We start from the raw sequence: 12,313 nt of genomic DNA, 5'->3' as shown, positions 1-12,313 counted from the left end.
TCAAAAATAAAATCAACTAACTACATGAGCAGAATCCATTCATCGCCTTACAGACAGGACGGGTTAAAATAGTGGAAGAGTCTGTTAGACTTTCTGGTAAGCAAAATAAGTTTTAAAGACTCATTTGCAATCTCTTGAAAATGTAAAATAATTAATTTGCATCAAGAAGGCAATCTCACCTTTGACCCCCGAAGTATGGCTTTGGCTTTTATTTGTATGACTTGAACATAAGCTCTGCAAATTGTCTTGGTAAGGTGCACATTTTTCCTCGTTATTCAGAATTATTTTATCCCCTGAAAAGTCCTGAATCACGTAAGTGTGGCCTTGACCTTGTGCTGCACATAAATGAATTCCTCACATCAGTTTGATCAGTGGTCAACATAAGTGCAAATATTTCCAAATATCTCAATATGGAACAGACACAAAAATGTGTGACCTGGACTGGCCTGAACAATGGAGGTACATGACAGAAACAAGTTTGCTGCATAATGATCAGCTTGATATGGCGAGCATTTGAGACATGTAATTTAAACAGTCTTCAATCAAGAGTTATAAGTTGGACATAGAGTCTACTAAGATGAGTTTCATATTTGTTCACATTTCCACTGAATGTATTCTTTGAGTTAAAGATGACCCTCAAATTAGGCTAAGGGTGAACATTGATTGCATAGAAAATGCACAACTCAAATCATGATTGCTTTAATTGTTTTAAGAAGTGCCAGCTGTCACAAAATACGCCCTTCCTTGTTTTAGGACACCAAGTTTGGGGATAAATGGTTGAAAGTTCAGCCAAATTTAGAGAGCAGACACAGTAAATACAGTTTTTGCCAGTTCTAGGTTCATAACTCTGGAGTGACTGAGGCCACATGGATCGTTATCGTACCTGATCCATTCACATTCTGACTCTTAATGGTGACTGGACAAAGGCTTCAAAAATTATTGATCAAATAAGACCGAGTTAAAGTATAAACGGCAATAACTCTTGAGCAATATGGCTGGTTATCAGACTTGTCAAGAGATATTATGCCCATACAAATTCTGACCAAATTTGGTGATGATTGGACAACTGCTTCTATAGGCATTTATCAGACAAGACTGATTAAAGGTAATTTCTATAATTAAAGGGCTATAACTCTTGAATTACTCGACCAATGGATCTGATTATTGAAATTGTCCGAGATTATGTTCAAACACATTCTGACCGAATTTGGTGATGATTGGACAAAGCCTTTTTAAAGTTGTTGATCAAACATACTGGACGCGACCTGCGCACCAGTGGATGGCCAGGGACAATACTCATATCTTTATATCACCAGTTCTTTAAAAATATAAGCTAAAATAAAGGTTTTAAGTTTTAAGATTTTATTTAATGATTAATTCATCATGTAATAAGGTACAAAGCAACAAACAAATCCAGTTATAATACTTATACATTCAAACAATAACCTTTCAATTTCAATTTATATGTCCAGAAATTAAAATGCTAAACTAAGTATTGAAACCTTTGAATATAACTTGTTAAATTTTCTAATGCTTTCAAGGGCATTAACATGCTTGGTTTTTAAACAGAAGCTGATCAAGAAAGTTTATACATGCATTAAAACAGAAGCAGATGGTACAATGTAATCACTTCTGTATTCTTGCCATTTATAAGATTTACACACAAGGGTCAAGCCACTATTGTTCATCAACACAAAACGTGTAACGTTGAATACAACAGACTAGTACAATCTTGTATAACACAACTTTTCCTTGACAAGGAATGAACATAAGAAGCAATTAACTACTGCACTACCCAAGTTATGGGGCAATTAATAAAGCAGACATTCCAAAAGACATACACGGAATGTTTTTTCAACCTATCAAATGAAAATGTGTTTATGAAAATATGGCATCTTTAAATAGATAACTACAAAACATCAAATTTTAACCCCAAATCCCTCATGGTTATTAATTACTCGTAGAATTAACTTTTAAAATAATTATCACTATGGAGATATAATTGGCATCCAAACATATATTTACTATTGGAATATGTCATGAATGCAATTAACAAAGAGTAATTTGACAAACAAATGTATGATGTCTTTAATTCATTAAATTAAAATCAGTTTTGCAAACTATGTCAGCATAAATGTATTGCAAACAGCAAATTAACATATGTCATCTAAAATATATATCTTTAAACATCACTATATAGACTTTTGTAGATATGTCATGAATACAGTACAAAGTATTGCCAGATACTAGATGCGTGTTATTTTACACGTACGACACATAACAAAGATATAACGTTAACAGTTGACTTTCACAAAATTACAGTCACTTACACTTACTAACAGATCAGTTTCATTTCAACAGTTTTCCAGTTTTAAACTTATACCACAAATATTTTCATCCATCTCCAAACAAAAATTTGTGGAAAGTTAAAAAAAAATATTCCAGAATTGGTCTGCAAATGAACTCATCAATCAATTAATAAAAATTCATTCAGAAGTCATTTACCAAAGAAGTTTTTTGTATTTCTAAGGTATATTTGTGTCTTTGTGAATGTAATTTAGAGTTTGGATTGAATTGGTTTTTGAACCTAAAACATATATACAAACTGTAAATGTATGGATGCTGTGCAGGGGTATGAGCCTGCCTCTTTAGTACCATAGTCAGTGCATGGTAGTATGTCCAAGTATATGCCAAATCTCTGAAGACGGCTGTCGGTTTCCAAGTGGATTGATGTTTCACTTTGATTTGAAATTCACTTGGTTGACATGGAAAGAATAATTCAACGCACCAAATACTTGAAATGCTAAGATCATTTGTAAACAGTAGTTAAAATACATGTATAAAAGTAAATAAAATTTAAAAAACCTAACTTTTGCACAACACTGCCATTACATATACCACAACACAATTAAATGGAAGATGTATGGCAATATATTAAAATGGAAGATACAAATCATAATGTCCAAAAACCTGAAACTAACAAACTTATATACAAGAACTAAGACTTGAAGAAATGTTGCTCTATATTCTCAAACAGCGTCCTTCAGTAATATCCTTTCTAAAGCGTAACAGCTGCATACACAATTCATTAAAAAAAACACATATAACAATAACAATAGAACAGCAAAAAATGGTTCTCAGCAATAAATAATTAACATAACTTTCATCATGAAATAAGCATTAATCATGCCTTCCAGATGTGTCCCAATATGAAAAGCAGGAATAAAGTAGTTCAAGACAAAATAGTAGAGAGCAGGTTTTTTTGCACCGAATAGTAGGACAAAAGTAATATTGAATATTTTTTTATCAACTTTTTTAATTGTGCAACCTAGCCTACAGATAACCTACATGGAAAACTTGCTTTTCTAAACAAATGGTTGCAGGCTACATGCTTCAAAGGTCAGCAATATTTAATTTGACTAAAAATGCACCATTTTGGACTCACATGGTAAACAGCCAATATTTTTAAAATCAATGAAAATAAAACCTGATCTATAAATCAGCATTTTTCACAAAAAGCGATAATGAAGTAGTAACAGGAGACCTTTTCAAAAACCAATAGAGTGAACACACTAAAAATCCTGACTAAATTGTACCACTAATTAGTGATAGCTTATAGGTAATATAATAATTTCACAATTAATAATATCACTTATGAATCATTTACCTTTTAACCTTTTCATAAAACATTCAAGACATTAAAGCACTGGCATGAATACAACAACATGGCAGTTTCTTGTATGAACTAGAGTTTTAAAGATTCTAGGAAGAATCTTAATGCATGAAGTTAATGTAAAATAAAAGCCAAACAACTTTTTATATAGTATTGTTCTGTTAAATAAAAACATTTTCATCTTAGTATATTCAATTGGAACATTTCTTGCATGCAATATGTAATTAGTTTTCTGCATCTTTAATGAGCAAGTAATAAGATACGGTTACCACACCAAAATGTATCCATATCATCAGAAAATCAGGCATAACAAATGATTAAATAAATATCCAATAAATAGAATTAAATTCATATTTTATTTGTAAAATTATCCCTGCCAGGAACTTTTCCCCCCTCCTTCATTTGACTTCATTAGTTAATGCGTGTTTTTCTCCAAACAGGAGACATGTGAGCACTGCTTGAACAGCATATCAGATATGATCATTAGTTCAGCACTAGATCAAGCTTAGAGGTATGATCATTTATAATGTTTTTCACTATTATGCACAAAGCGGCTCACTGCTAGTGGGCAGCCTTCCACTGTTGAATCCAGGCTTCTATTTTATCCAGGTTATCCTCCATTTCCTCAGGTGTGTTACTGGGCAGTTCATGAACCAACTCAGGCTTGTATCCATTGCGAGCCTCCTCCAGAATCGTCTGAAAAATCTCACACTGCACATTGTCTTCCAGTTTCTTCCCAGAGTAGCCCCTAAAAAGTAATTCCAGCTGGTTAAAATTGTGGAGTGTCAATTTCTCAGAAGTTTTAAAAGAGTTTTACGTATCTATTTTTTCAGCAACCAATTATTCAAACATTGAAACTCGAATCATTTTTCCTGTAGTAAAAGTTTAAATTGATTTACAAGCAGTTTGCAATAGCTTTAATTTCAAAAATCATTTCTTACATTAATAAAACTTCTTCCAATACTGTCTGACATGTTATGGCATATACTTCAACAAGTGCATAGCAGTGCAAGAAAGTCTTTCAGTGATATAAAATAAGGCAAACTAACCTGTGCTCTAGCCTGTTGTATAGAACTGTGTTGTCTGTACGCAACACAAAGATAATGTCAAACCAGCGCTCAGGGAAGAAGTCACAACCATGGTAATCCACAACATTGCCACCATCAGTCATCTGGTTCTCCATTTCATCCACAACCTTCAGAACATTGGAAATACAGTACACACAAAATAAGTTACTACAACATGGCAAGGCTTCACTTTCATTATTTGATAAACAGCCCCGCCTTAAACAAATAGTTCATGTACAGTAATAAATAATCATTACAGATCTCTAGGACCTGTTTTATATTATTCCAAAGAAACAGCATAAGTCTGTCAATTACTTTGATGAATCTTACTGTAAAAAGTGGTAAAATAAATTGCATAAATGCATATCAGTCAAAATTTGATGTAAATGTTTTGTCCAAGTTCCGCCCTCCATATCCTTGGTAAAAATGTATTTTTTACTTTGACTCTCTATAATTACAGGTTGGTCAATACCAATAGAATTGTTGATTTTAAAAGAAGTGACATACCAACACTAAGCCCATCATCAAATAGCCCCAATACACTACTGTGCTAAGCTTTGTTGTGTACCATTGGCAATTTGGCTTATAAAATATCGCTGTCATGCAATCTTAAAACAGCTTGGTTAACCACTTGCCTATGGAGACAACTGACAATAATGGCTTATTGAAAAGTATTTAATTGTAACATACAATTTCATTGGAAGAAGCGTTGTCTCCCTTGCCTCATCATGTATGTTGATTAAAACAGGATTTTGTCAGTCAATTTTTATTGGGTATTTACCATGCAAACGTAACCGAAGACCATGGTTGATGATGATGCACTTGTGACTTAGTGATATCACTAGCAGTATTGTACCAAATTTGATAATCTATATTAATCTAACAAAGTTAAACATTATAGAACTTAGGTGACATTTTTTAAAGACTGGCTTAGAATATTAAATAACATGATTGGTACAATTTCTCCTGAACCAAAACTCTTACTACTTTGCTGAACCTTAAAAAGAAATACCAGCTTTATACCTGCTCTTCACTTAGAACTGGACACTGATATTCCTGATCAAAGCCATCATATAGTTGCTCTTGTTTTGCTAGTTCACCAACATTGATGTAGTGAAGCGAACATCGTTGCGCTAGTTCCGCCCCAAGAGTGGACTTTCCTGTTCCCGGGGTTCCTGTGTGGGAGAAAGGAACATGCATGTGCACCTTTTACGAAACAATAAAATTCACCAGAAGACATGTGACTTGTTCAAATATGTTAGGATCATTGTAAAATATGTTAATCAATTTGTTCAAATATGTTTGGATCATTGTAAAATATGTTAATCAATCTATTTGAAATGAATCATAGTAAATACTGCCGACTTTTTGTCGCGAAAATATATTACTTTGAAAAAAGTGTAGGTTAAACCTGAAATATAACATGAATTCGAACAATCCTAGTGGTTTGTTGTTTATTTCCGAACATCTGATTTATTTACCTGTTATTAGAATGTTAGGTCCGCCTGGCCTTACGTTTTCCATATTTGTTTTGATTTCTATTAGATTTCGTCATGCACGTGGACTAGACTGGTTTGAGTTAGATTTTAAGGTTACACACAACTTTTTATATAGTTTAAGCACTGACTTAATTCATACTATGATTGTGAAACATGTTACAAGTTATTACATCATCGTGCATGTTTCTCAAAATAATGTTCCTTTGTTTGAACTGGAGCCCGAGTTACATTCATACTGTAACCATCATGTGTTTTGCATTTTTGCATCGGATCCTAGTAGACATATCGGTCCCTTACCAAATCGCCTCAATTCTGAAGATATTTCTTCCCCTTACTACCGGCCATATATGTGGCCTTACTTGTTGAATTTAATATTTCATGTTAGAAAGTATAAAAATGTTGTGTGTGAAATCGTTTATATAAACATATGCATATCAATAAAGACTTCCAAGAGAGTTTGTGTATAACACGCCATTGTCGTGTCCGTCGGTGCTCCTGTCAACAGTATAACATGCCATTGTCGTGTCAGTCGGTGCTTCCGTCACAGTATAACATGTCATTGTCGTGCCCCTCAGTGCTCCCGTCACTGTATATATATAACATGGCACTGCCGTGTCCATCAGTGCTCCTGTCACTGTATAACATGGCACTGTCGTGTCCATCAGTGCTCCTGTCACTGTATAACATGTCATTATCGTGTCAATTAGTGCTCCTGTCACAGTAAAAAAATGTCATTGTGCTGTCCATCAGTACTCCTGTCACAGTAAAACATGTGATTGTCCTGTCCATCAGTGCTCCTGTCACAGTATAAAATGTCATTGCCGTGTCGATTAGTGCTCCCGTCACAGTATAACATGCCATTGTCATGTTCCTCAGTGCTCCCGTCACTGTATGACATGTCATTGTCGTGTCCCTCAGTGCTCCCGTCACTGTATGACATGTCATTGTCGTGTCCATCAGTGCTCCCGTCACTGTATGACATGTCATTGTCGTGTCCATCAGTGCTCCCGTCACTGTATGACATGTCATTGTCGTGTCCCTCAGTGCTCCCGTCACTGTATGACATGTCATTGTCGTGTCCCTCAGTGCTCCCGTCACTGTATGACATGTCATTGTCGTGTCCCTCAGTGCTCCCGTCACTGTATGACATGTCATTGTCGTGTCCCTCAGTGCTCCCGTCACTGTATGACATGTCATTGTCGTGTCCCTCAGTGCTCCCGTCACTGTATGACATGTCATTGTCGTGTCCCTCAGTGCTCCCGTCACTGTATGACATGTCATTGTCGTGTCCCTCAGTGCTCCCGTCACTGTATGACATGTCATTGTCGTGTCCCTCAGTGCTCCCGTCACTGTATGACATGTCATTGTCGTGTCCCTCAGTGCTCCCGTCACTGTATGACATGTCATTGTCGTGTCCCTCCGTGCTCCCGTCACTGTATGACATGTCATTGTCGTGTCCCTCAGTGCTCCCGTCACTGTATGACATGTCATTGTCGTGTCCATCAGTGCTCCCGTCACTGTATGACATGTCATTGTCGTGTCCCTCAGTGCTCCCGTCACTGTATGACATGTCATTGTCGTGTCCCTCAGTGCTCCCGTCACTGTATGACATGTCATTGTCGTGTCCATCAGTGCTCCCGTCACTGTATGACATGTCATTGTCGTGTCCATCAGTGCTCCCGTCACTGTATGACATGTCATTGTCGTATTGTCGTGTCCATCAGTGCTCCCGTCACTGTATAACATGTCATTGTCGTGTCCATCAGTGCTCCCGTCACTGTATGACATGTCATTGTCGTGTCCCTCAGTGCTCCCGTCACTGTATGACATGTCATTGTCGTGTCCATCAGTGCTCTTGTCACTGTATGACATGTCATTGTCGTGTCCTTCAGTGCTCCTGTCACTGTATAACATGTCATTGTCGTGTCCATCAGTGCTCCCGTCACTGTATGACATGTCATTGTCGTGTCCCTCAGTGCTCCCGTCACTGTATAACATGTCATTGTCGTGTCCATCAGTGCTCCCGTCACTGTATGACATGTCATTGTCGGGTCCGTCAGTGCTCCCGTCACTGTATGACATGTCATTGTCGGGTCCGTCAGTGCTCCCGTCACTGTATGACATGTCATTGTCGTGTCCCTGTCACTGTATGACATGTCATTGTCGTGTCCCTCAGTGCTCCCGTCACTGTATGACATGTCATTGTCGTGTCCCTGTCACTGTATGACATGTCATTGTCGTGTCCCTCAGTGCTCCCGTCACTGTATGACATGTCATTGTCGTGTCCATCAGTGCTCCCGTCACTGTATGACATGTTATTGTCGTGTCCATCAGTGCTCCCGTCACTGTATAACATGTCATTGTCGTGTCCCTCAGTGCTCCCCTCAATGTATAACATGTCATTGTCGTGTCCCTCAGTGCTCCCGTCACTGTATGACATGTCATTGTCGTGTCCCTCAGTGCTCCCGTCACAGTATAACATGTCATTGTCGTGTCCCTCAGTGCTCCCCTCACTGTACGTATAACATGTCATTGTCGTGTCCCTCAGTGCTCCCGTCACTGTATGACATGTCATTGTCGTGTCCATCAGTGCTCCCGTCACAGTATAACATGTCATTGTCGTGTCCCTCAGTGCTCCCCTCACTGTACGTATAACATGTCATTGTCGTGTCCCTCAGTGCTCCCGTCACTGTATGACATGTCATTGTCGGGTCCGTCAGTGCTCCCGTCACTGTATGACATGTCATTGTCGTGTCCCTGTCACTGTATGACATGTCATTGTCGTGTCCCTCAGTGCTCCCGTCACTGTATGACATGTCATTGTCGTGTCCCTGTCACTGTATGACATGTCATTGTCGTGTCCCTCAGTGCTCCCGTCACTGTATGACATGTCATTGTCGTGTCCATCAGTGCTCCCGTCACTGTATGACATGTTATTGTCGTGTCCATCAGTGCTCCCGTCACTGTATAACATGTCATTGTCGTGTCCCTCAGTGCTCCCCTCAATGTATAACATGTCATTGTCGTGTCCCTCAGTGCTCCCGTCACTGTATGACATGTCATTGTCGTGTCCCTCAGTGCTCCCGTCACAGTATAACATGTCATTGTCGTGTCCCTCAGTGCTCCCCTCACTGTACGTATAACATGTCATTGTCGTGTCCCTCAGTGCTCCCGTCACTGTATGACATGTCATTGTCGTGTCCATCAGTGCTCCAGTCACAGTATAACATGTCATTGTCGTGTCCCTCAGTGCTCCCGTCACTGTATGACATGTCATTGTCGTGTCCCTCAGTGCTCCCGTCACTGTATGACATGTCATTGTCGTGTCCATCAGTGCTCCCGTCACAGTATAACATGTCATTGTCGTGTCCACCAGTGCACCTGTCACTGTATAACATGTCATTGTCGTGTCCCTCAGTGCTCCCGTCACTGTATGACATGTCATTGTCGTGTCCATCAGTGCTCCCGTCACTGTATGACATGTCATTGTCGTGTCCATCAGTGCTCCCGTCACTGTATGACATGTCATTGTCGTATTGTCGTGTCCATCAGTGCTCCCGTCACTGTATAACATGTCATTGTCGTGTCCATCAGTGCTCCCGTCACTGTATGACATGTCATTGTCGTGTCCCTCAGTGCTCCCGTCACTGTATGACATGTCATTGTCGTGTCCATCAGTGCTCTTGTCACTGTATGACATGTCATTGTCGTGTCCTTCAGTGCTCCTGTCACTGTATAACATGTCATTGTCGTGTCCATCAGTGCTCCCGTCACTGTATGACATGTCATTGTCGTGTCCCTCAGTGCTCCCGTCACTGTATAACATGTCATTGTCGTGTCCATCAGTGCTCCCGTCACTGTATGACATGTCATTGTCGGGTCCGTCAGTGCTCCCGTCACTGTATGACATGTCATTGTCGGGTCCGTCAGTGCTCCCGTCACTGTATGACATGTCATTGTCGTGTCCCTGTCACTGTATGACATGTCATTGTCGTGTCCCTCAGTGCTCCCGTCACTGTATGACATGTCATTGTCGTGTCCCTGTCACTGTATGACATGTCATTGTCGTGTCCCTCAGTGCTCCCGTCACTGTATGACATGTCATTGTCGTGTCCATCAGTGCTCCCGTCACTGTATGACATGTTATTGTCGTGTCCATCAGTGCTCCCGTCACTGTATAACATGTCATTGTCGTGTCCCTCAGTGCTCCCCTCAATGTATAACATGTCATTGTCGTGTCCCTCAGTGCTCCCGTCACTGTATGACATGTCATTGTCGTGTCCCTCAGTGCTTCCGTCACAGTATAACATGTCATTGTCGTGTCCCTCAGTGCTCCCCTCACTGTACGTATAACATGTCATTGTCGTGTCCCTCAGTGCTCCCGTCACTGTATGACATGTCATTGTCGTGTCCATCAGTGCTCCCGTCACAGTATAACATGTCATTGTCGTGTCCCTCAGTGCTCCCCTCACTGTACGTATAACATGTCATTGTCGTGTCCCTCAGTGCTCCCGTCACTGTATGACATGTCATTGTCGGGTCCGTCAGTGCTCCCGTCACTGTATGACATGTCATTGTCGTGTCCCTGTCACTGTATGACATGTCATTGTCGTGTCCCTCAGTGCTCCCGTCACTGTATGACATGTCATTGTCGTGTCCCTGTCACTGTATGACATGTCATTGTCGTGTCCCTCAGTGCTCCCGTCACTGTATGACATGTCATTGTCGTGTCCATCAGTGCTCCCGTCACTGTATGACATGTTATTGTCGTGTCCATCAGTGCTCCCGTCACTGTATAACATGTCATTGTCGTGTCCCTCAGTGCTCCCCTCAATGTATAACATGTCATTGTCGTGTCCCTCAGTGCTCCCGTCACTGTATGACATGTCATTGTCGTGTCCCTCAGTGCTCCCGTCACAGTATAACATGTCATTGTCGTGTCCCTCAGTGCTCCCCTCACTGTACGTATAACATGTCATTGTCGTGTCCCTCAGTGCTCCCGTCACTGTATGACATGTCATTGTCGTGTCCATCAGTGCTCCCGTCACAGTATAACATGTCATTGTCGTGTCCCTCAGTGCTCCCCTCACTGTACGTATAACATGTCATTGTCGTGTCCCTCAGTGCTCCCGTCACTGTATGACATGTCATTGTCGTGTCCCTCAGTGCTCCCGTCACTGTATAACATGTCATTGTCGTGTCCCTCAGTGCTCCCGTCACTGTATGACATGTCATTGTCGTGTCCATCAGTGTTCCCGTCACTGTATAACATGTCATTGTCGTGTCCATCAGTGCTCCCCTCACTGTACGTATAACATGTCATTGTCGTGTCCATCAGTGCTCCTGTCACTGTATAACATGTCATTGTCGTGTCCCTCAGTGCTCCCGTCACTGTATGACATGTCATTGTCGTGTCCCTCAGTGCTCCTGTCACTGTATGACATGTCATTGTCGTGTCCCTCAGTGCTCCTGTCACTGTATAACATGTCATTGTCGTGTCCCTCAGTGCTCCCGTCACTGTATAACATGTCATTGTCGTGTCCATCAGTGCTCTTGTCACTGTATGACATGTCATTGTCGTGTCCCTCAGTGCTCCCCTCACTGTACGTATAACATGTCATTGTCGTGTCCCTCAGTGCTCCCGTCACTGTATGACATGTCATTGTCGTGTCCATCAGTGCTCCCGTCACTGTATAACATGTCATTGTCGTGTCCCTCAGTGCTCCCGTCACTGTATGACATGTCATTGTCGTGTCCCTCAGTGCTCCCCTCACTGTACGTATAACATGTCATTGTCGTGTCCCTCAGTGCTCCCGTCACTGTATGACATGTCATTGTCGTGTCCATCAGTGCTCCTGTCACTGTATAACATGTCATTGTCGTGTCCCTCAGTGCTCTCCTCACAGTATAACATGTCATTGTCGTGTCCCTCAGTGCTCCCGTCACTGTATGACATGTCATTGTCGTGTCCCTCAGTGCTCCTGTCACTGTATAACATGTCATTGTCGTGTCCATCAGTGCTCCTGTCACTGTATAACATGTCATTGTCGTGTCCCTCAGTGCTCCTGTCACTG

The 12,313-nt window shown here is 40.7% G+C and overlaps 1 protein-coding gene across 1 annotated transcript; it reads right to left on the bottom strand.

Moving 5' to 3' along the window:
- Window positions 1-1,351: 1,351 nt before the first annotated feature.
- On the bottom strand, window positions 1,352-6,314 carry LOC128229114 (adenylate kinase isoenzyme 6-like). The gene is made up of 4 exons (XM_052940801.1): window positions 6,222-6,314; window positions 5,764-5,915; window positions 4,723-4,868; window positions 1,352-4,421 (listed from the first exon to the last, which is right to left on the bottom strand). Exons 1-4 carry the CDS (start codon window positions 6,262-6,264, stop codon window positions 4,235-4,237), a joined length of 528 nt encoding a protein of 175 aa, XP_052796761.1. The 5' UTR covers window positions 6,265-6,314; the 3' UTR covers window positions 1,352-4,234.
- Window positions 6,315-12,313: the final 5,999 nt, after the last annotated feature.

This window comes from Mya arenaria, chromosome 3 (assembly GCF_026914265.1).
Source record: "Mya arenaria isolate MELC-2E11 chromosome 3, ASM2691426v1".
NCBI lineage: Eukaryota > Metazoa > Mollusca > Bivalvia > Myida > Myidae > Mya > Mya arenaria.
Note: the sequence above shows the minus strand (reverse complement) of the source record. Positions and strands in the feature narration are given on the sequence as shown.